The sequence below is a fragment of the Solanum dulcamara genome, chromosome 12, assembly GCF_947179165.1.
Source record: "Solanum dulcamara chromosome 12, daSolDulc1.2, whole genome shotgun sequence".
Lineage (NCBI taxonomy): Eukaryota > Viridiplantae > Streptophyta > Magnoliopsida > Solanales > Solanaceae > Solanum > Solanum dulcamara.
The window spans coordinates 9,123,382-9,148,710 of record NC_077248.1 but is presented as its reverse complement, the minus strand read 5'-3'; the positions used below and the strand labels follow the sequence as shown (position 1 = coordinate 9,148,710).

Here is a 25,329-nt window from a genome sequence, read left to right as displayed (position 1 = left end):
ACATTCAGTTATTTGGTATATTTTTTTGTATGCAACACGAGAAAAACTACACAATTTGAAGGCATAGAAAATAAAAATATAGCTGTGTTTTGCAAATATTGAAAGTATAGTTATGGAGTCCTATTTAAGGCTTTAGGTTTGCTATTTATAAAAATGTTCTTTTCTTATACCCTAATAAAAATCATCTAACTAAAAAGGGGATGAAAGTAGTTAATTATAACTTTAATTCTTAACCTAACTATTATATATGTGATTAGTAATATATATATATAAACATACAAAATGATTCGATTTTTTTTTGCTTTTAATCCGAAACCAAAAAAAAACTAATCCAAATTAAAATTCGATTTAATTTGATTTGATTTTTTGGTTTAATCCGAATAATACACACCCTGTCAAAAATTATTCAAGATTGGTACTAATATCTATTTGTAACAACTTGTCCCCGTCGTTAGGAATAGGCTAATGGGAAAGGATTTCAGGCCAAAAAACTTCATGTAGTAAGTTCAAAAAAGCTTAGCCTAGGCAGACTTGGACGAATTCTACGTCAGGTGAAGTCTAGCATGATCATCTGAATGATGGAAGGAAAATCCTCTAATTTGATTGATAGGTTGATAGCCAGGACGATACGGATTAATTACGGCTTTGCGGAATCTTATTCGGGCGAGTAAAACTCTCAGAATCGAAGTTAGCGTGAAGGGCATATTTTAATACGTCTTTTGAAGGTGGTGTGTTATGAAATGGGGGCTTGGAGCACAAACTCCGAGCTCACTATTTCCGCATATCCTTTTAGAGTGGGATTATTCTCGTCAGAGCGGGATGGGTCTTGCCAGAGCGAGACAGTCGCGACTTAAATCGTGACAAAGTCTAGAAACAGTATTTTTCTGCAAAATCAGTTTCTTGGACTTTGAGAGGCAAACTAGGGAGAATTCTATCAAGTTTCCACGGATTTTAATGCTTAAGGTAAATATTTTACTCTCTAAATTCATATTTTGATTCTTAGAACCTATAATGTATGATGGGTAATCATTGGGGTAGGGTTTGAACTGAAACCTATGGTGGAAAATAGCCCTAGGGTGAGGTTAGGATCATGGGTTTGGCCTAGGGTGCGAATTGTGTTATGTTTCATGATAGTTAGGTCATTGTGTTGATCCTTTATATGTATTTATTATTTTCTAGACCAAGAACGAGAAAAACGAATGCGGAAAGGGAAGACACTTGCATTGTAAGGTTATTGAAGCATGAATTTGAGGTAGGTGATGGTTTAGTTTTCCATATGTGTTTCATATATTTGTTAAATTGCTCCATTATATGTATATATGTATATGAATAGAGAAACCTGCTAGATTATGTGTGAAATGATCACTTGCTGGCCTGTTTTGTGATGAACTTGTTCTTGGTGATATAAATATTGTAAATACTAAATGTAATTGTGATTGTGATATCTTTGGACCCTTATGTGAAGTTATAGCATGTAGAAGACATTAAGTTGTTATATTGATGAATATGGTTGAATTTGAAATTAGTTATCTTATTTAGTATATGTATATGTCTATTGTATTGTATTTACTTGTCTATGAACCACTTACTGGCTAACCGCATGATTCTACTAGTACATCATTATTTTTGTGTAATGATACTACTCTTGCTTTGTCTTTTGTTGAGTGCAGGGCATATTCAGCCGGCTACGGAGAGGCCTTTTCTAGAGGAGTGATTATGTTTTAGAGTTCAAAGATGAGTTGTTCCTTCTGGCTGCCGTGGATTCTATCGTTATTTCTAGTTCTTTTGTTTTCCGGGACTTATTGTTCAGACAATAGTTTATTTGTTTGTGGTTTCTATTTGGAGTTGTACTCCTGTTCTAGACTTGTTAGTTTTAAAGTTTTGGTACAATGACTATCAGTTCCTAGGGTGTGTTTACTTCCGCATCTTTAAGTTATGTATACTCGTGATTACTATTGTTAGGCTATTTAGAATGATTCTCCCACGAGAAAGTTAGAGTGGGTGTCAGTCACGGTGGGTCGGAGTGGTGACAAAGTTAGTATCAGAGCCTAGGTCCGTTGATCTCGTTGTACCAAAATGAGTCTAGTAGAGTCTTGAGAACGGTACAGAGATGTTTGTACTTTTCTTCGAGAGGCTATAAGATTTTAGGAAAAGTTTCATTGTCTTCTTTCCTTCGTGCTATAACTTGATTCCAAATGGCATCTGGCGATCCAAATTGGCATCTAACCTTTTTCACTCTCTTATCCGTATATGGTAAACACTCGCTATAACCGTCTTGGGCCCGTAGCTCTAGTGGAGCTAGAAGAAGAGCCAACCATTTGAGAGCATGGCAGAGGAAGCGACAGGAGAAGGAAGCGAGGCAGAGGCAGAGAGAGAGAGTAGACCCTACCAGAGTGGAGATCCCTATTGAGGAAGTGCTGGTAGATGAGGCCCCTCCTGCTCCCTAGAACGAGTTAGAGGGAGAGGGAGAGGAAGATGCTGGAGAAGAATAAGATAAGGCTGAACAAGAAGAAAATGCCCAAACTGGGGCTGCTGGTATTCCCCCACTAGATCCAATATCCATTATAGCAAAGAAAAATTGGGAAATTTCTCAATTTGACGTCAATAATGCCTTCTTGCAAGGAGATTTGGAAGAAGAAGTCTATATGAAATATACAATTGGTGTTGATCCTTCTAAAGCTGGTTTGATTTGCAAGTTACAGAAATCTTTAGATGGCCTCAAGCAAACTTTCAGGTAATGGTATGCCAGACTTGTAGGGGCACTCGGTTTCAAAGGTTTTATTGCTTCTCTAAATGATTATTCTTTTTTTTGAGAAAGTAGGGGATACTACTGCTATTGTGGCTATTTATGTTGATGATATCCTGATAACCGGAGATGCTTATGCTGAGATAGAATATCTAAAGGTCTTTCTTCATTCATAATTTAAGATCAAGAGCCTTGGGTCTTTACATTACTTTCTTGGTATGAAAATCTTAATTGGATCTGCAGTCAAATTTGTCACGGAATCAGGAGAGTATATGGCAGACCCTAGCTTATATCAGCACATCATTAATAAGTTAAATTACTTAACACATATAAGACTGGATCTATGTCATGTCGTTTTGATTCTCAGTCAATTTATGTATAAGCAATGTCTTGATCACTATCATAGAGCTTTGAGGGTTGTGCGTTACCTTAAACAGTATCCACATCAAGGTATATTCTTTTCTTCTTCTCGATCCTTCTCTCTTAATGCCTTATGTGAAATGAATTAGGTATCGTGTAGAGAATCACGGAGATCCATCAGTGGATTTTTATCAGTCTATGGGGTTCCCCTATTTCTTGGAAGTCCAAGAAACAGATCTCTATATCTCTCTCTTTCGCAAAGGCAGAGTATAAATTTATAAGACGATTGGTGACTAAATTAACTTGGATTACTTAATTACCTACTGATCTTTCTGTTCCGCCTCAACTTCCCGTGCCTTTTTACTTTGATAGCATTGCTACCATTCATATTGCTCGGAATTCAGTTTTTCATGAGCAGACAAAGCACATTGAGTTGGATTGCCATTTCTTCCGTCAACAGACAAGAGGCTCATTTCCTTGTCATTTTTCCCTTCGAAAGATCAACTTGCTGGCATATTCATGAATCTCATTCATGGACTGGAACATCATGATATTCTATGCAAGTTGGGTCTCACCCTGCTCCCCTCCACCTTGAGGGGGATGTTGGAATTCAACCTTCTTCTCCACCATTGATGACATGTTCTAATTTTACCAAAGAGAAGAAGATTATTGGGAATTTTGACAAAGACACATTGAAAATAGGAAAAATTACTTAATTGAATGTGTTTTAAAAAATATTTGTCATTTTAAAACATATTTTTATTTTATTACCATTTTTAACAATTACTAACAATACTTTAATTAAATAAGATATTACATACACTTTTTTATTTGGGGAAAAGGAAAAGAGCGTCATTATCTTTCTCTTTCTCTTAGGGTTTTTTCTTCATTTTTCTAGCTCTCTCTCTTTATTTTCTCTTAAGGTTTCTTCATTCTTTTCTTATTTCTTCATATTTTTGTTTATTTTAGACGAAATTCGTAGGTTTTAGGTGCACAATTGTAATGAAAGGTCAGAAATCTCCTAGAAGAAGCCTATGAATTTGAATTGTTGATTCAATCGGTGGTAGTGAAGTGAATGTCAGTCCTACTTTTAGTTTGCGAATTTCTGCAAATCAATCTCCAGAAGAAGCTGGTGGTGAGGTTAATCAAAATTTTCAAGCAATGCATGTTAAGAAAAAGGGCGGTAGAAGTAAGAAAAAAACCACTGAGTTGAGTTCTAAATCTAAATCGAAAAGAAAATGAATTGATGTTGCATCGACATCTAAGAAAGTTGTTGACAGTGATGATGATTTTGAGGATTTACCTCCTCAATTTCAGTCAAAGAAAGTTAGATCTACTGTTGCTCGGGAGAAGAATCCAAAAACTCAAAATCTATTCTGCAAAAATACGATTCTGCCGGAGAGTCTATATCCGGTATGTCATTCTACCAACACATTATTTAACTAATAGCATTTTCAATTTGATTATGTGTATTTTCTTAGTTTGTTATTATTTCGAACTTGTGCGCTAGATGTTAAAGAAAAACTTTGTGTATTTGATACTTTTATTATAGTCTAAATTTATTGCTCAAGTTTGTTATATCATTGATTGTTGGGAGTTTTGCTAGGAATTGTTAGATCTTTTGTATTGCAAATTGTTTATTTTTTAAAATAAATAAATATAAATGAATTAAAATTTGAACTAAAATGTATTACACATACATTAAAGTTGAATTAGAAGAGAAAATGAAATCTGTAGGTAATTGAAAAAAGTTTTTTCAGTGATCTGTACACCACAAAAATGAATTCAACTTTGAACTAAAATTTGTATTACACACACATTAAAGTTGAATTAGAAGAGAATTAGAGACGAATGAAACCTATAGCTAATGAAAAAAGTCTTCAGTGATCTCTACACCACAAAAATGAATTAAACTTTGAACTAAAATGTGTATTACACACAAATTAAAGTTGAATTAGAATAGAATTAGAGACATTGATCTGTAAAGAACAAAAGTGAAAAATTGTGTGTATTTTATACTTTTATTATAGTCTATTTTATTTTAATTTGTGTATTATACTTATGTAGTCTTGACTGTGTAGGCATTTGTTCCTCATTAAACAAATACTAACTATCTTGCTGTTTTGATATTAGGTTGATGTATCTTCCTACATTTTCCTGTGTACCAATTGTTATCTTTTCTATGTTATGATTCAATCACTAAATTCTAACAGATATTAAAATGATTTATGGATAAGCTCTGTCTTATCCTTGATTGATGAATGCTAATATTATCATTTGTTTGTTTGCTTGGTGAGATTTGTATGAAGCTGGATAGTAATTACCTGTTTCTCTGGTTGAATGTGCTTCGTTTCTTGGTTAAAGGCAAATCTGTTCCTTATTATCATTTTTTTTTCATAAAATAATTGGGTTGAATATTTTTGTTTTGATAGATATATTGGTAGGTTAGATTAGAACCAGATTAGAGGCATGTCTTGAGAAGAACTTTATAACATGTCTATACTTTTATTGAACTAATCAAGAAACAATATTCTAAACTTCAGTTAAGAGTGTAAGGAAGAAATCAAGGAAGAGTAAGAAAGATTTAGGACCGACATGCCAGTCTAGAATAGATTCCCAGCGATCTTCAAGTCAACAATAGAGGTGAAAACTTGCTCTTCTTCATAGTCATAGTTGGGTAAAGGGGGGCGAATTGTTGAAAGGTCTTTGAAGGTGTATGATTCATTTCCGACTAGAGGGGGGGGGGGAATTTTCTAACTCAAAATGCTGCTGGCATGATTTCATCGGTTTTACCACACTACTTGAGTGTGGTCAAGTTCTATGATAAGCGTCCAGAATTGAAGGAATCACCTAAATACAATGGAAAAAATGAGTTTGAACTCATTGAATCTAAGTTCATAATTGAAGGGATTCCTAGACAACAAGAAGATTCATTGTAAATTTAATTATTTATCAAATAAATACTATCTTTTGTATTAGTCTTACTAAACTCAATAGTATTTTTATAATGATTTTATATTTTAAATTTTATAGGGACTGTGGAGTTTTAGTGGCTGCATTTACGGAGTTAGTGAGCAATGACCAGGATATTGCAAATCAACAACTAAGTGCAGACAATCTCTGAAAGAGGTTTGGGGCTCTGCTATGGGAATATGCAGTGAAAAAGAAAAAGAGTAACTTTCAAAGTGAAGACGAAAGACCACATAAATAAATAAATGTAGTTATATTAGTTAAAATGTCTATGAAAATTATGTTGTCTAAAAACAGTTTATAGCTGATATATTAGTTAGGTTTTGAAGATTGTTTTCAGTAGTATCTTTTTTAAGATGATTTTTGTTCATGTAAAATACACTTTTAATATAATTTTTTGTTCATGTAAAATATATCTTCTTCTTTTTTTATAATGCAATACATAGCTACATTAATGTTAAAGTGTTTCAGTAGTGTTATCAAACTAAAACCTGCATTATGAATTAAACTTGAATGAAAAATGAATTACATACATATTAAAGTTTATAATGCAATACATAGCTGTCTTTTTAAGATGATTTTTGTTCATGTAAAATACACTTTTAATATAGTTTTTTTGTTCATGTAAAATATATCTTCTTCTTTTTTTATAATGCAATACATAGCTACGTTAATGTTAAAGTGTTTCAGTAGTGTTATCAAACTGAAACCTGCATTATGAATTAAACTTGAATGAAAAATGAATTACATACATATTAAAGTTGAATTAGAAGAGAATTCGACACGAATGAAAAGTATAGCTAATGAAAAAGTCTTCAGTGATCTATAGAACACAAAAATGAATTATACATGAACTAAAAATGAATTACATACACACTAAAGTTGAATTAAAAGAGAATTAGCTATTGAAAAAGCCTCTAGGTGCTTTTGAAAAAGAAGAGAATTAGAAGAGAATTAGCTATTGAAAAAGCCTCCAGTATTTCAGGTGCTTTCATCTGGGAGGGGATTAAAGTGAAACTGGTATGCAATCTAATTCAAACCTTCAAACAATTAAACATTCAAACCTTTAAGTAATCACAGATCTCTACTCAGAAATCACAATGTTCTTCAATTGATTCAAGTATGCATTCACCTAAATTTTGTCATTCTTCTGCAATAACCACCGAATACACATCACTTAATTTCAAAATTTGAGTATTAATGTTGTAGAAAGTCGTGGTTGAGAAGCTATGAAGGTAAGTATTGTCCTAATTTTGGAAAAAATTATGGGTGAGAAGATTGGAGAGAATATTGGTGTAGCAAATTTAGAGAAAAACAGGGGAAGAGAAAATAGCGGGTGAGAGTTTTAGAAGAATAAGGATCGTACTTAATTTAATTCAAATAATTTGCTATATATGATTAAAATAATTATGTTATTTTATGTGGTAAATATTTTTTGAATATTATATATTTAGGTGATTTTTCCTTGAAAATATCGAAGATGTCTGATGGTGGTGTCTTGTCAGAGACAAATAAATGGGCCGAAAGTAATATTGGCCCACATGAGAAGACACGGCTAGGTTCAACTTCTTTCAAGATGAAAGGCACCAAGTTTAGGCCCATATAAAACATATACAACTGTGTGCTTTCAAGAAGTCTCCTAGCATAGTGGAGGAATAATTATGTTATTTACATAGATAGTAGGAATATAATTCTGTTATTTACATAGCCAATAGAAATTAGACAAATAGTTTATAGGATTTAGATTTATTTTATGATTCCACACTTGTATAAATACATGATTCTTTACACAGTAAAAACATTAGTGAAAATTTCCTATACTGCTTTCAATTTCTAACAAATGTTGAGATCGAATCTAAAATTCATTATACGCAAGAATAAAATCAGATATAAAAAGTACAAATCTCAATCTAATGGAGTAAAAAACAGAGCTTGAATATTTTAGTTCATACCTTTGAGTTGAGGGAGAAAGTCGTAGATCTGAGAAAGGACCAGATTTTAAGTGTGTGAGTTTTTTATCGACTAATTATTTATGAAAACATATTTTAATTATCAATTGCTTATTATTTTTTTTATCAGTGATATTAATAAAATACTACATAAATTATAGATTTTTTTTTTTAATATTTACCATCCAATATCACCCCAGATTCCACGTTGTGGGATTTCACTGGGTTATTGTTGTTGTTGTATTTACCATCTAATATCAGATACCCATATTGGAGTTGACTAGTTCGAATTCGCTCCTCATAGTGTTGGAAGCACTTACATGGCTGAAAGATTAAAATAGATTTTTGCATAGGATAAAAAGGAAAGAATATTTATAATTCAAAATTGAAGGGTGAATTTAATTTTTTTAAGAACAAAATTGAGGAATATAAATGATTTTCATCGGCTAAATAATCATTTTGGAATGCCAATCAAATACCAATAAAACTGGATAGAGTAAATATTGTTTGAAGTTGATGGGAGTAAAGGATATTTTTCGCTCGGGGAGCTTGTAACGTATTTGATGAAAAGCAGAATTATTATTGATACATTTTGGCAATTCAAACTCAACATGAAGGATTTGGTATTTTATTTGTTTAAAAGGTTTTAGTAGATGTAGCTTCGCAACTTCGCTTTCGACAAGCATTTGCGAAGCCATTTTAGGTGAAGAGTGGTCTGGTACATATTCTTTATCGAAAAATTATATGATGTACAGAGGTTAAATGTTAGTTGTTATGAGTATATATTTAATTTTGCACACTATTAACCCAATAAAAAAAAAAAAATTGCACACCATTCATCTAATCTCTAACCGACAAATATGGAACTTGGAAAAGTTACACCAACCCCACGAAATATGATTGAAGAAACAAAGTAAAAATAGAAGAGGAAGTGCAGAATAGATGGGAGAAGAAAGAAAAGGAGTATATATATGTTCTTTTACTTATGAGAATATAAGTCTAAATTTCTTTGATCGTTTGGTTTATTCAAAGATGAAGAAGACCAATTGCAAGAATAAAGAATAATTTGTTATAATTGGGGGGAATATGGGTTTATCACATTTCCTTGGTGGAGGTTTTTTTTTCTTCAAAGGCTTTATAAGTTCGTGCCGAGAACAAGAAATGAATTTGAGCTTAGTGATGTGGACAAAAAGACAAAGAGAACAATTACCTGAATATAAGAGGAATATTAGCTGACACCATTAACGATATTATCACATGAACAATAATTATTAATTTTGAAATTTTAGAGCTCGAGTGAAGCTTTCTTAGTGATTGATACCTCACTATTATAACCTATAAAAGTAATTTATACTCCACTCATTTATACTATTTCTTGAGCTTTATATTATTCACTTAGATATTAACTTCTAAGCATATTCATTCTCATACATTATTGGAACTAGTGGCATCTAAAGCATAGAGCTTCGTAGTTCATACGCTCTACTCTCTTACTCGCTCCATTTGCTTTTTTAGTTTGTTAAGTTCACGATATTCAAATTGCTAATAGATGGATCTAAAAAGGTTAACTGTATCGCTTTACTGTTAAAACAAGTTCCTAATTTAGATAATTTATCACTTTCACTATTAGAAATAAGCTATTTTTCGACTATAACTGCCGACTACATATACATAGTCGGAAGTCTAGATATTTTACCGACTACTGGAATTGATAATTTAAGATTTTTATTATTGAAATTTTAAAAAAAATTATCCGACTGTGATTACGACTACTGAAGTCGTAAAGTTTAATGAAATAAAGTCAATAAAATAATTGACTAGTTTTCGATCACAGTAATCAGAAACTTGTTAAAACAATTTTAAAAAATATTATTAAATAGCGATTACCAAAGTCGATCATATTAAAATATTTTTTAATTAAAAATTAATTTAATTTTCCGACTACTGTAGTTGAAAAAGTAATATTATTTCTAATAATTAATTAATTCTAAACCTCTTGAGTTCTCTCACTAGCTATTTCCTACGCCTCGTCTCTCTAGTCGCGGTTCTCTAACCATCGCAATTTAGGATTTTAATTTTGTTGAGGTAAGTAAAATTTCTCTCTAATATTGAACATAAGCAGATCAAAGTATGATTTCAGAACCGAAGGTATTTTTTTTTCTTTTCTCAAGGAAAATTTGTGAGTTGTTTGATAAAGAAAAAAATTCTCATTCTTGTTGATGCAAAATTTCTCCAGAACAAAGAGTAGATTTCTAGATTTGGTTATCATTTTTGGTAAGTTGAAAGATTTTTTGCTTTTGATTTTTGTGGTCATATGATATTTTTGTTTATTAATGTGGGTGTTTTGATTCTTATAGGAATTTTCTGCCTTTTTCTAGCTCAAATTATTATTTTATTTTTGTCTTAAGAGAATGCCTCAAAGTATTCCGTCAGTATATTGTATTATAGGAAAAACACAGCACCATAAGTAGGATATTGCATTATGGCAAAAGTGTCTATATAGTAATCTGATGGATTATTCATTTTTTTCCTTAAGTCATGCCATTTCAGTTAGAGTAACTAGTATAACCTATTGCTTTTTCTTGCAGAATCTCCAGAACTCTCACTTTTGGTTCAGAACAAGGAAAAAGACATTGCCAGCATTTCTATTACGACTCCTAAGTTTGTAAAACTGGAGCATAACAAAATTGAGCTCCAACGGAAGGAAAACAAGAAAAAACAATATTTTACTAGCAGTATCCCAAAGCATTCTAAATTAAATTTGATGAATACCTAGGCCACCTTGAATGTTGACCTTCCCTACTTGAAACCCAATGAGCTTAAATGCCCCAAAAGAAGAAAGACTTTGAGGATATAGCTTTTTCTGCAGTGTTGATGTTCTCAAGATGGATATACTTATCATATAACTATGATTTGCTTATAGTATGACTATGTTTTAATGAAACAAGTGCAAGATAGTCAAAACGCGTTTTGAACGCGTAGTCAACAAAAAGCGTTTTGAACGCGTAGTAAAAAAAAGGAACAAAACGCGTTTTGAACGCGTAGTCAAAAAGGGAACAAAACACGTTTTGAACGCGTAGTCAAAAAGGGAGGTTCAATACGCGGATTTTACGCGTTTCTAGTTTCCTATAAATAGAAGACTTCTTGCCCTCATTTATCCCATCCCAGAAAGAGAGAGTAAGAATACAAAGAGAGTTATACACCAAGATAAATATTGTAGTCTTGAGTGTCCTCTTTAGTAGTTGTTCCTTTTACAAGAAAGAAGTGTTAATTGTTGTTTTCTCCTTGTATTTGAGAGCTGTATACTCCATATTTTTATAGTGAGATCCTTCTACCCCGTGGTTTTTCCCTTCTATCAGTTAGAGGGGTTTTCCACGTAAAATTCTCGTGTCTAATTTATTTTCATTATTTTCATCATATCAAACTTTAGTTGTGGTGCTTCCTTACCCCAACAGTGGTATCAGAGCCCTCGGTTATTCTGTCTATTTTATGCGAAGGTACTATCTGTGAATAGTAACTTTTCGTGAATAGTAAAATTCGGTGAATAGTACTATTCACGTGAATAGTAAATTTCGGTGACGGTACAGTTTGTCACGATTGTTCGCAAAAATATTCAGAAACGATCTAGAAGGGTGTGAAACAAATAACAATATCGAGTACAACAAAGTTTGACGTTGAAAAATTCAATGGGACTAATTTCTCATTGTGGAAAATGAAAATAAAAGCGATATTGAGAAAAGACAATTGCTTAGCTGCAATTGATGGCAGGCCCACAGACTTTGTTGATGACAGCAAGTGGAACGACATAGACAGCAATGCAGTTGCCGATCTACACTTGACACTAGCTGATCAAGTGTTGTCTAGTGTGGCGGAAAAGCGGACGGCGAAGGAAATATGGGATACTCTTACAGGGTTGTATGAGGCCAAGTCTTTGCATAATAAAATCTTCTTAAAAAGAAGACTGTATACTCTTCGAATGGCAGAGTCCATGTCAGTTACTAAACACATCAATACTTTGAATACTCTGTTTTCGCAACTTACAACAATGGGTTGCAAAATAGAGGGTACTAAACGTGCGGAGCTTCTATTTCAAAGTCTGCCTAACTCGTATGATTAACTCATCATCAACCTGACGAACAATACAGACAGTCTAGTTTTCAATGAAATTGCAGCCGCTGTCTTGGAAGAAGAAAATAGGCGCAAAAATAAGGAAGACAGACAAGCAAGTTCGCAACAAGCTGAAGCTTTGATGATGGTGAGAGGAAGACCAACGGAATGTGGCCCTAGTGGGAGTCACAATCATGGCAGATCTCAATCAAGAAGTAAGAAGAATATCAAGTGCTACAACTGTGGCAAGAAAGGGCACTTCAAGAAAGATTGTCGGTTCAAGAAGAAGAGTGAAAACCCTGAGCCATCAAATGCTCAAGAGAATGTTGCATGTACCTCGGATGATGGCGATATTTTATGTAGTGAGGCAATATCAAATAATGAAGGCAGAAAACGTTTCACTGATGTCTGGATCATGGACACAGGAGCAACATGGCACATGACTTCCAAGAGAGAATGGTTCCATCAATATAATCCAATCTCAGGAGGGTCTGTGTTCATGGGAAACGATCATGCTTTGGATGTTATTGGTATTAGGTCCATCAAAATAAAGATGTATGATGGTACGGTACGCACCATCCAGGAGGTACGACATGTAAAAGACTTGAAGAAGAATCTATTGTCTTTAGGACAACTAGATAATAATGGATGTTCATATAAGACTCATGGTGGAGTCATGAGAATATCCAAAGGAGCGCTTGTAGTGATGAAAGCAGAAAAACTTGCTGCAAATCTATATGTGCTTAAAGGTGAAACACACCAAGAGGGAGAAGCATCAACCGCGTCAGCAAGTTCATTTGAAGAATCAACGATGATATGGCATCGTAAACTTGGCCATATGTCGGAACGAGGTTTGAAGATTCTTGCTGAGAAAAAACTTCTTCCAGGGCTCAAAAAGGTTTCACTACCCTTTTGTGAGCATTGTGTTACCAGTAAGCAAAATAGACTGAAGTTTAGCAGTTCCTCTGCTAAAAGCAAGGAAATACTAGATCTGGTTCACTCTGATGTCTGGCAAGCACCGGTGGAGTCTCTAGGAGGAGCGAAATATTTCGTGTCATTTATCGACAATTACTCCAAGAGAAGTTGGGTGTATCCAATCAAGAGGAAGGCAGATGTTTTTTCAGTTTTCAAAGAATTCAAAGCGCGGGTGGAACTTGAATCTGAGAAAAAGATCAAGTGTTTGAGGACAGATAATGGAGGAGAATACACTGGTGATGAATTTAATAACTTCTGTAAACAAGAAGGTATTAAACGGCAGTTCACGGTGGCATATACTCCACAACAAAATGGAGTAGCAGAGCGGATGAACAGAACTTTGTTGGAACGGACAAGAGCTATGTTGGCAACTGCAGGGTTGGAAAAATCATTTTGGGCAGAAGCAGTCAAAACCGCCTGTTATGTGATCAATCGGTCACCATCAACCGCAATTGATCTGAAAACGCCAATAGAGATGTGGACAGAAAAACCAGCTGATTATTCTCGCTTACATATATTCGGAAGTCCTGCTTATGTTATGTACAACACCCAAGAAAAATCAAAGTTGGATCCAAAATCCAGGGAATGCATTTTCTAAGGGTATGCTGATGGAGTCAAGGGGTATCGCTTGTGGGATCCCACAACCCGCAAGGTGGTAATCAGCAGGGATGTTGTATTTGTTGAAAACAAGATACAAGCAAAAGAAGGTAGCACTTCAAAAGAAAAATCAGAGACTACTACAGTTGAAGTTGAAGAAATAGAAGAAGTTCCAGTTTCTTCTGAAGCAGCACCAGAGCACGAAGAACAAGAGCAAGCTGAGATCGAAACTCCAGAAGTTCGACGGTCAACTAGGGAGAGAAGAGAACCAGCTTGGCACTCAGATTATTCTATGGAGAGTAATATTGCATACTGTCTATTAACAGAAGATGGAGAGCCTTCAACCTTTCAAGAAGCTATGAAAGGCCAAGAATCATCTCTGTGGGTGGCAGCAATGCAAGAAGAAATTGAAGCTCTTCATAAAAATAAAACATGGGATCTTGTTCAATTACCACAAGGAAGGAAGGCCATTGGAAATAAATGGGTCTACAAGATCAAACGCAATGGTAATGATCAAGTGGAGAAGTATCGTGCAGGATTGGTGGTGAAAGGATTCGCTCAGAAAGAAGGTATAGACTTCAATGAGATATTTTCTCCGGTGGTTCGACTCACAATAATTCGAGTGGTCCTGGCAATGTGTGCTACATTTGACTTGTACTTGGAGCAGTTAGATGTCAAAACTGCATTTCTTCATGGAGAACTTGAAGAAGAAATTTATATGCTCCAACCAGAAGGTTTTGAAGAACAGGGAAAAAAGAACTTGGTTTGCAGGTTGAACAAATCTCTATACGGTCTCAAACAGGCGCCGAGATGTTGGTATAAGAGATTTGATTCCTTCATTATAAGCCTTGGATACAACAGACATAGTTCAGATCCTTGTGTTTATTACAGGAGATTTGGTGATGAAGATTTTGTTATTTTGCTGTTGTATGTTGACGACATGTTGGTAGCAGGCCCCAACAAAGATCGTCTCACAAATTTAAAGGCACAGTTGGCTAGGGAGTTTGAAATGAAGGACTTGGGACCAGCAAACACGATTCTAGGGATGCAAATTCACCGAGACAGAGATAATAGGAAGATTTGGCTTTCTCAAAAGAACTACTTGAAGAAAATCTTGAGACGCTTCAAGATGCAAGACTGTAAGTCAATTTCTACCCCACTTCCTATTAATTTCAAGTTATCCTCAAGTATGTGTCCTAGCAATGAAGCAGAGAGGATGGAGATGTCTCGAGTACCGTATGCATCAGCAGTGGGAAGTTTAATGTTCGTTATGGTATGTACAAGACCTGACATTGCACAAGCAGTGGGAGTGGTTAGTCGATACATGGCTAATCCTGGTAGAGAGCATTGGAATACTGTTAAGAGGATCCTGAGATACATCAAGGGTACCTCAGATGTTACAATGTGTTATGGAGGATCAGATTTTACTGTTAAAGATTATGTTGATTCAGATTATGCAGGTGATCTTGATAAAAGTAAGTCCACCACAGGTTATGTGTTTACTCTTGCTGGAGGAGCTGTAAGCTGGGTTTCAAAACTGCAATCTATCGTGGCTACATCTACGACGGAAGCAGAATATGTAGCAGCTACACAAGCTAGCAAAGAAGCAATATGGATGCAGATGTTTCTGGAGGAGCTCGGGCACAAACAAGAGAAGATTGCTCTGTTTTGTGACAGTCAGAGCGCTTTGCATCTTGCAAAGAATCCGGCATTTCATTCAAGGACAAAGCACATACGAGTTCAGTATCACTTTGTTCGTGAGAAGGTGGAAGAAGGCAGTATGGATATTCAGAAAATTCACACTAATGACAACGTGACAGATATGTTTACGAAGCCGATCAACAGTAATAAGTTCATATGGTGTCGATCTTCTATTGGCCTAGCAGAAACATAACATTGCAGTAATTGGGTAGAAAGGATGGTGTGAAGACTTAATTGATTCTCAATTAAATCTTCAAGTGGGAGAATGCAAGATAGTCAAAACGCGTTTTGAACGCGTAGTCAACAAAAAGCGTTTTGAACGCGTAGTCAAAAAAAGGAACAAAACGCGTTTTGAACGCGTAGTCAAAAAGGGAACAAAACGCGTTTTGAACGCGTAGTCAAAAAGGGAGGTTCAATACGCGGATTTTACGCTTTTCTAGTTTCCTATAAATAGAAGACTTCTTGCCCTCATTTATCCCATCCCAGAAAGAGAGAGTAAGAATACAAAGAGAGTTATACACCAAGATAAATATTGCAGTCTTGAGTGTCCTCTTTAGTAGTTGTTCCTTTTACAAGAGAGATGTGTTAATTGTTGTTTTCTCCTTGTATTTGAGAGCTGTATACTCCATATTTTTATAGTGAGATCCTTCTACCCCGTGGTTTTTCCCTTCTATCAGTTAGAGGGGTTTTCCACGTAAAATTCTCGTGTCTAATTTATTTTCATCATATCAAACTTTAGTTGTGGTGCTTCCTCACCCCAACAACAAGAACAAGCTCAGTTTGACCCTTGTGTCCGATTACAAGCTTAATGGAAGCTAAGGTTAATTGTTAAGGTGTACACATATCCTTTTTAATGATTCTGAAGGGAAGAGGGAACAGAGGTAGAGTACTTTTGTGGTTTGTTACTCATTTTGTATGTCTAAGAGCATAAAAATACAACATGTTTGTTTAGTTATTATTATTTGTGTTGTTGATTGAATTGTTGCTAGTTTGTTTAGTTAAATTCTCAACTTTTTTTATTTGTGTAGATGAAATTTGCACATCGTAAATGAATGTATGATAGAACTCATTCTAATCGTGCGGGATTGAGGGTGGAATTTATAGATGGAGTTAAAGAATTTATTGCAAAAGCGAAAACTAGAAATGATTTTCTTATAGAAGGTACAACAAGGTGTCCTTGTGCGAAATGCAAGCATGTCAAGTTATTAAAATCAGATAAAGTTTAATTTCATATTTTGAAGAAGGGGTTTATGGAATAATTATGGGGAAGGAACATCCAAAACTAACGAGGAGGAATCTACCGAAGAAGAATACCCAAGTGATGAATATGAAACAAGAGACGAGGAATTACTTGGAAGAAAATGAAATAAGTGACGAGGAAGAATTTGATAGTGATTATGAATCACATAAAGATGATTAACTTGTTTAGTTTTTTCTGCTGACAAATTTTGATCTGAATTATATTTTTGTTTGAGTATTTTTGTAGGATTAGTTTTTATATTTTATGACAATGGGATCTAAATTTTTACTGTTTGAGTATTCCTATATTGGAAGTGCTTCTGTTTTATGGTAATTCCTTATAAGTAGTTTGATCATTTAAAGTGCAGGTAGCTTCACGCATAATAACGTTTTCATTTGCACCTTTTCTTTGGGCTAATTATGATTTAGATGGCTTCCTGTGTCTTCTGATGTTGGGTAATCAAAAGTTTTAGAATTGTCTTGAAGTAATTTGTGCACAAATTCCTATTGTTTCTGAACTTCTGATCCATATAAATTTTGATGCAGTCATGTTACATGAGTTACCTAACTTTGCTTCAATGGTTTGCATATTTCTGTATAAATGAGTTCTACTATCTCTAAATTGCATAATTTTTGCTTCTGAAGACAGCTAATATTGAAGGCGAAGCTTCTGGGGTTCATAATGGTTCATTCCAACTGCTAAAGCAATTTTCCAATTTAGGACGTGGCAAGTGCAGCGGTATGTTGTACATATACGTCATCTATGTTTACCTGTACAAGTATAGTTAACTAAGCAAAACACACAAATAAAAATATATTTCCTTTCCTGAAGCATATTGCAGCAGAAATACTAGCTGTTCTACTAATACTATTTGATTTACGGCCTCATTATCAGCTCTATTTTACTTCATTATGCTGACTTTGTTGTAGTTGTAAAGATATAGGGATTCAGAAAATTATTTGCTCTAGGCTTTCACAATTTTTCTTATGTGTACTGAAAATGTCACACATCACTAAAATAGTTTAAGTTGCTGTACCTCACATCATATATTCAAGTTTGAATTAGTAGAAACTCTGGCGCCCACTGAGCTTGTACTGGCTGTTGGAATTGTTCTATTGAACATCATAGTTTTTTATTTGTTAACCAATATGTATTTATAAAAATTCATCTACTCTTTATGAGGTTCATTTCTCCATGCACCTTGATTTTAAATTCAATTAACTGATACATTTGCTTGAAAGTCATATTTTATTAGGTGCAACTCTAACAACTTGTAGTGAAAAGATTATGACTCATATTGAAGCAGTGACGAATTTTTAGTGCTACAGAACTTTTATTTCTCCAATGCTTTTTCACTTGTTCATTTGTCTATTTTATACTTTGTTGTGTGTCTATAGGATGTTTAATTGAGAGATTTCTTTTGCTTTAAAACTGTCAAACTACTCAATCTTCGGAAGAAATGGAAGCAATGAGAAGATAATTTCAGAGCTGACAGAACGACTTAAAACATTTGAAACTAACTTGGCTAAAGTGTAGAAGTTCATGGAGAAACATATGGCTGAATATGATGATGATGAAGAAGAGACAGACTCTAATGAAGAGTAGATTGTTTCTGGCTGTTTAGACATTTTCTATGAGATTTAGATTTGTTTTAAACTATTTAGTTTCGTTTTGAATAAAAACTGGATATTTATTAGACTTAATTTTGATGATGCTTGAACTTTTAGACTCAATTATATTGAATGGAATTTGAATGTTTAGGAATGCATTTGATGTTTGATTTTATTGTTGATTTTTTATGGATGGATGATAGTATAATTTAGCAGGTGATGCACCATATAAACAACATTTTTCTATATTAAAAATGTAGTTTTTTCGACTACAACAAGTGGCAATATCATATAATTTTTTTAAAGAAATTTAAAATGCCGACTACAGTAATCGAAAGAGAAAAATAAATTAATTATTTATACCAACTATAATAGTCGGAAGATTAATTAAATGATTATAAATAAGTTATGTATGCCGACTAAAGTAGTCGAAATACATATTAATTAAATATTTAATTATTTAATTATTCCGATGAATGTAGTTGATATTTTTTTTAATTAATAAATTATTATTTTTAATAGCTTTTTGACTATAGTAGTCGATCATTTAGGTAGTTTAATGGTCAGGTCTAGTTTTATATTTTTCGACTATTGTAATTGGCGAAGTCCGACTACGGTAGTCAAAATATATTTTTCGACCTTCAATATTCCGACTACTCAAAAGTAGTCGGAAAGTCATCAAAAAACTCCATTTTTCGACTACATTCCGATCACTTTTGCAATCGGTAAAGAGCAAAATTCTAATAGTGTTTGTTTTCAATTAATCCTTATTAATTATTAACTATAGTAATATTTATTATATTGAATTTATTATATTCAAAAAGTGATATATAATAAAACTGTCATTGAATTTATTAATTTTAAAAAGTATATCAAATCAAATATTGAATAATTAATATTAACAGAGGGAGTAACATTTGATGAGTGGGAACTAATTTAGCGGAAATTTCCCTTAAATAGTCCGATTTTATGAACCTTCGTGTGAGATCACGGGAACAAAATCAAATTAAAATATGAAAAAGAAACAACTCATGCAATTTGTAGAATCATACTATATATCTCACAGCTAATATTGATGGTGAACGAGAAAGTACGTTGGTGTTCCTAAATTGTGGGGAAGGCCATGTCGGATCCGTACCAATCTAACGTTTTCAGGGAAGTTTCTCTTATCTTTTCTTGTTCTTAATAAAGAAGACAAGACCACATGTTTATTGCAATTTATCTACTATTTTCTTCTGGCCATGATCATCTCACAAGTATATAACATAAAATATTCCTAGTCTACTATTCTCTTTATGCTTTTTTAATTGTTATGTATATTAAAAATATTTGTTATAAAAATAGTTATCAATTTAAATAATTAAAAGAGAATTAATTATATTTTTTAAAATTTATTTTTAGCATTAATTATTCTAAAATTAAGAAGCACATATATAAATAAAAATTAAATAATTAATAAAAAATATATTAATCAAACAACATTTAAATAATTTTTTTAAAGATTGTGTCATACTTTATTATAACAATTAAAAAGGGATGAAGGGAGTATGGTATTAGTTGACTTGTTCCGCTAGGAGTTTCAAAGAGATGATATTATACGTAACGGAAAAAGATCAAATATATTTCTGTACTATTAAAAATAATTTAAAAACTAAATATATCTCCATGTTATATTTTCGTTTTAAATATACTCCTTTCATTATATTTTGATACAAATTCGCCCTTAATTTTAATGGAAGAACACTTGAAAAACTCAAAATTAAATAACTCATTCCTAATTTTAAATATAATCCTAAATCTTCATTTGTTTTTTTCTCAAAAGTTATTTATATTTTGACACGCTAGCAGTGTATTCCTTGGCTAAGGAAATTATGCATCTATATTTTATATCTTATTAATATAGCTACATTAATAAGAGATGTGAGTAAATTTTTTAAAATTTTACAACATTTTCTGTCTTATTATTTTATATAAAAAAAAGACTCAAATTAGTACATAAAAATTTCATGTATTAGTACTTAAAATTATGCAACGCATTCTGTATTGTTGTCTCTGAGAAAAAAACCCTCAAATTAGTACTTAAAATTTTTATTTATTCCTAAAAAAAATCAGATATTTAAAATTGGAAATGAATTATTTAATTTTGAGTTTTTCAAGCATTCTTCCATTAAAATTAAGAGCAAATTTGTACCAAAATATAATAAGAGGGATATATTAAAACCAAAAATATAATTAAAAAGAGATATTTAGCCCAAAAATATAAATAAAAATATATTTAAACTATTTCGAATACTACATATACAATCGACCATTTTCCGTAGATAAAACTAAGTGGCATCCTAGTCAAATTTGATTGTCAATGTCTCTGGTCCATGCACTTTCAAAGATGGCTTTAATCTCTGCATATACTTGGCCAATCACATTTGTGCGACACGTTTTGTATTTAAAAATAATTAAGTTCTGAATTTTTAAAAATATTTAAAATTTTTATTCTCAATCAAATATCATTAATGAAAATTATGATAGAAAATCAGTAAACAATAGAGTATTATCACCCTTTAGATGAAAGAGATAGGGGCTAGTTTCATTTCCTCGTAGCTTTATCAATAGTAGTATTTAGTAACTGTGTATTTTTCTATACTCAAGATGTTCAATTTATACTATTTCTTGCTTCATTTGCTTTTTTTTTTTCTATCTTGATAATACTTATTGTCATTTTTTCATTGCAATTACCCTACTTCGATTATCAATTCTTGTTTGAGCTGAAGGTCTGTTGGAAATAACTTCTTCATCCCACAAAAATAAAAGTAAGATCTACGTATATGCTACCTCTTCAAACCCTATTTATGAGACTATAGTGAATATATCGTTGTTTTAATTAAATACCATTATAGGAGAGGGTAATATTTTATAGGTAAAAAAATATATTTATCCCACTCAACCACACTCCTCTTTTAATTTATTTGTCTGATTTTGATTTAGTACGGAGTTTGAAAAAAGTGATTTTTTTTTTAAATTTTGTGATCTTATACTAAAAATATATCACATGCAAGAACGAGATAATATATATAATTCTCTAATTAAATACAAAATTAAAGGTTGATTTCGATGATTCTGAGAGTTTAAAGTTTACTTTAAACTTTAAAACTATACTAGAAGAATATTTTTAAATTTACTAGAAAAAGAAACAGATAGTAAATCGATTAAGAGACCGTTTGGATGGGCTTATAAGTTGGTCAAATCAACTTATAAGTCCTTTTTAGCTTATTGTGGTGTTTGGCTATCAACTTAAAATGTTAAATTTAAGCCATAAAGTTCTTAAAGTCATCTAAAAATAAAAAAATTGGAAATCCTAACTTTTTTTGGAGGGCTTAAAGTCATTTTGTTTGACCATAAAAATTACTTTTATATCCCTTATATTTTATTTTAATTCCTAAAGTACCCTCTTTAGCCCTAAAATTCACATTTGTCAAATGCATCAACAACTTATTTTCAGCATAAGCACTTTTATCAAGACACTCAATTACTTATTTATAAAAATAATGGATCTGCTTAAAAAAAATAATTTTCAGCATAAGCACTTTTATCAAGACACTCAATTACTTATTTATAAAAATAATTTTTAGCACTTAAAAATTCTAAAAGCATTTTGTAGATAAAAATTATTTTTTTTAAGCAGATCCAAACGAGTTCTAAGTGTTGGTAATTATTTCTTGGGCAGCCAAAATGCAGATTAATTATGGCATTGTCGTTCATTAACCGACTTCAGTGACTCATGATCGTCAGCAATGACTTTAACTTTAGCCCCTGTGACGTCTTCACTGACGCTAGCATTAACTTTTACGTTCGAAGTTCATTATTTTCTCACCATTCGGATGTAGATTCACAATATATTGACGATGTACGTCCATTCAATATATTTAATTATACATTTTCATAATTAAAATTCCTTTAAATATATTAGTTAAAACTTTAAATCCAAACAAACGGCACACTACAAGTTTGAACCCAAACAGACGGCTGTTTTTTTTGTTTTTTGTTCCTTCAAAGATAGTGATGCCCCGTACTCCACTCCGAACACACCTCAGTCCACTCTCATAATATTTTTTTAAATTACATTTAAATGTTTTTGGAGCATTTTCTTTTTCCACTTATTTTCTCAACACCATAAAATGAATAGCAAAACTACTTTTACTATTATTAAAAAAATGTTATTTTCGATTCATACCAAACAACACTCTTTGAATAAAAACATGTTTTAAATTTATTAATTTAATTTTAATACTCTATACTAGTAACTAGTAGAATTATCTTCAACCGTTGAAGGAAAATAAATAAATAAAAGGAACGTGAAGAGAAAGGTGGCACAAGTCAAAGTTGGCTGGTTTGACATGTAAGCAGAAGTAACAAAACCGCCTTCTTATTTTCTAGTCAATCTTAGCAGTCGATTTCCTAACAGCCATAGTTATCTTTCTCTATAAATTCTTTCAATTGCCTCCATTTCCATTAATTAAATTCATTTTCATTTTCATTACATTCAAATCCTCTCCAAAACTTTATACTGTATTCTCTTATTCTCTCTCAAATGGGTCAGGTAATTCATAAATCCCCAATTGTTCTTCATCAAATTTCTCTTGTTTCCAGTTTTTTTTTTTTTTTTGCTAGTACTTAATTTATGTTTCTAATTTTTGGGTTTCAGAAAAAAGAAGAAACCAAAGTTAATGGAGCAGAAAAGAAGAATGAAGGCATTGTTTTAAAGCTCGATTTGCATTGTGAAGGTTGTGCCCAAAAAGTCAGACGTTTCATTCGCCACACACATGGTAATTAAACTAATTTCAATTTATCACTTTTTTATACCGCAATTTTTCTTTTGACTCACTCACAACGTTTAAATTTTGAATTAATTACTAATATAAGGTAGAATTTAGCTTTGGGCTTAACAGTTTTTGTGTTTGATCCAAATGAAGGTGTGGAAAACGTGAAATCGGACTGTGAAACTGGAAAATTGACGGTTAAAGGGGACGTGGACCCTTCGTGGCTCCGGGAAAGGGTGGAGATCAAGACCAAAAAGACGGTGGAGCTTATATCATCGCCGCCAAAAAAAGACGGCGGTTCTGGTGCTGCCGGAGATAAAAAGAGCGGTGGTGATGGCACCGGAGATAAAAAGTCCGGTGAAAAAACAGAGAAAAAAACAGAGGATAGGAAGGCCGACGACAAAAAACCCAAAGAGGTGAAAATTAAATTAAAAAAAAGCCTTTCAAATTTTCAGTTTCATTTCTATTTTTCTTTTCTCCAGTTGGTAATTTAATTACATAATTAATGTTCTGTTAATTTTGGATTAGATTAATTGAATGAAGCACTAATTATTTTTATTTTGTTGGGTTATTTAGACTCAAGTAATCAGTGTGGTGGCATTGAAGATTCGTGTGCACTGCGACGGGTGTGCACATAAAATAAAACGAGTTATTAAAAAGATTAAAGGTAAGATACACTGAATCCCCTTGATCTTATTATTATTTTGTTAATTAATTACATAGTTTAGAATAATATATAAAATGAGGCGTTCCTCGATTATTTTGATATATTACTATAGTGATTCCTTTTTATTGAGATTATTAATTGTCCTAATGGTTGTCTATAGATGTTAAAATTTACGGTTTTTTGTCACGATCATATATTAATATATATAATAATAATAATTGAATTCACGATTTTAGTCTTTACTAGGGGTAGCCCTAGCCAGATTCAATCCCAACTACATTAACACGTGAAGTTAGTTGATTTCTTAGGATATACTATAGACATGTTATGTAAAAAAGTTATTGAATTGAATTTCTGTGAACCTGTACTATATGTGCTAGATTCCGTTCCTCATTATTTCACTCCTTTTTTTCTTGACAGGGGTACAAGAAGTGAATATAGAATCAGAAAAAGATTTGGCCACGGTAAAGGGGACTATGGACATAAATAAGCTAACTCCTTACTTGATTGATAAATTGAAGCAAAAAGTGGAAGTTGTTCAATCTAAGAAAGACAATGGGAGTGGTGAAAAGAAAGGCAAGGAGGGTGACAGTGACAAGAAGGAGAAAGAGAGCAGTGGTGGCGGTGGCGGTGGCGGAGACAAGAAGGAAAAAGGTGGTACGGAGAAAAAAGACGGTGACTCGAAGGCAGCTAGCAGTGGTGGTGGTGGTATAGGAGGAAGTGAGGTCGTCAACAAAATGGAATACTCTGGTTATAATGCAAATACATTTTACGCGATGCCTATGCAACATCAAAGTTATATGAATCAAGATTATGGCGCGACAATGTATGATCATGGTTATGCTCATACGGGCTACGTAGCTGAGTATGGCCACCCGCCACAATATGTGCCACCACCACCTCCACCAACGTATTTGAATGCGCCTCAAATGTTCAGTGATGAAAATCCTAATGGTTGTTTCATCATGTGAAAATAATCAAACTTTCATCGATCGTTCTTAAAGACACGAACTCTAAGGAGTCTTGTCTATGAAGTAGAGCGACCTTGATGACAACCTCATTTTATTTGCTTCATAGGAATGCTGGTTTAGCTTAAATTGTACAAAATCTAATATATTAAAGCTGAAAAAATAGATGCACATATGAAAGCTTATATATGAGGATAGACTATAGAGGGTTATGTTAGGAAATTTTATTAGCTTATTGGACAAACGTCTAAACCACTATCTAGTGGTAGATTAATTAGTATTTATTTGTTTATTTATTTTGACTTGTATGTCATTTATTAGTTGGTAGCTTAAAATGTATTCAATTTTTGGTAAGATTTATACAATATTATTCTTTTTCCTATTGATATTATGATTACTATCAAATGCAGTATATGTAATCGTGTAAGTAATGAAGAAAATTCAATTTTTGGTAAGATTTATACAATATTATTCTTTTCCTATTGATATTATGATTACTATCAAATGCAGTATATGTAATCGTGTAAGTAATGAAGAAACAAAGCAGTATATGTAATCGTGCTAGTAATAAAGTAACAAAGTGTGCAAGTAACAAAATAGAGTGATGAACGTACAAGAATTTGTG

The 25,329-nt window shown here is 32.7% G+C and overlaps 1 protein-coding gene across 1 annotated transcript; it reads left to right on the top strand.

Annotated features, from left to right (window-relative positions):
* Window positions 1-22,744: 22,744 nt before the first annotated feature.
* Window positions 22,745-25,043, top strand: LOC129877546 (heavy metal-associated isoprenylated plant protein 6-like). Its single transcript, XM_055953063.1, has 5 exons — window positions 22,745-22,849; window positions 22,955-23,075; window positions 23,223-23,485; window positions 23,646-23,736; window positions 24,157-25,043. The coding sequence occupies exons 1-5, from the start codon at window positions 22,841-22,843 to the stop codon at window positions 24,705-24,707; spliced, it is 1,035 nt and encodes a 344-aa protein (XP_055809038.1). The 5' UTR covers window positions 22,745-22,840; the 3' UTR covers window positions 24,708-25,043.
* Window positions 25,044-25,329: the final 286 nt, after the last annotated feature.

Bases quoted from the DNA above. Each gene is read 5' to 3' on its own strand.
- LOC129877546 (XM_055953063.1), top strand. The intron at 23,076-23,222 runs GTAATTAAACTA...ATCCAAATGAAG, and splicing joins TTTCATTCGCCACACACATG to GTGTGGAAAACGTGAAATCG. The intron at 23,486-23,645 runs GTGAAAATTAAA...TGGGTTATTTAG, and splicing joins ACGACAAAAAACCCAAAGAG to ACTCAAGTAATCAGTGTGGT.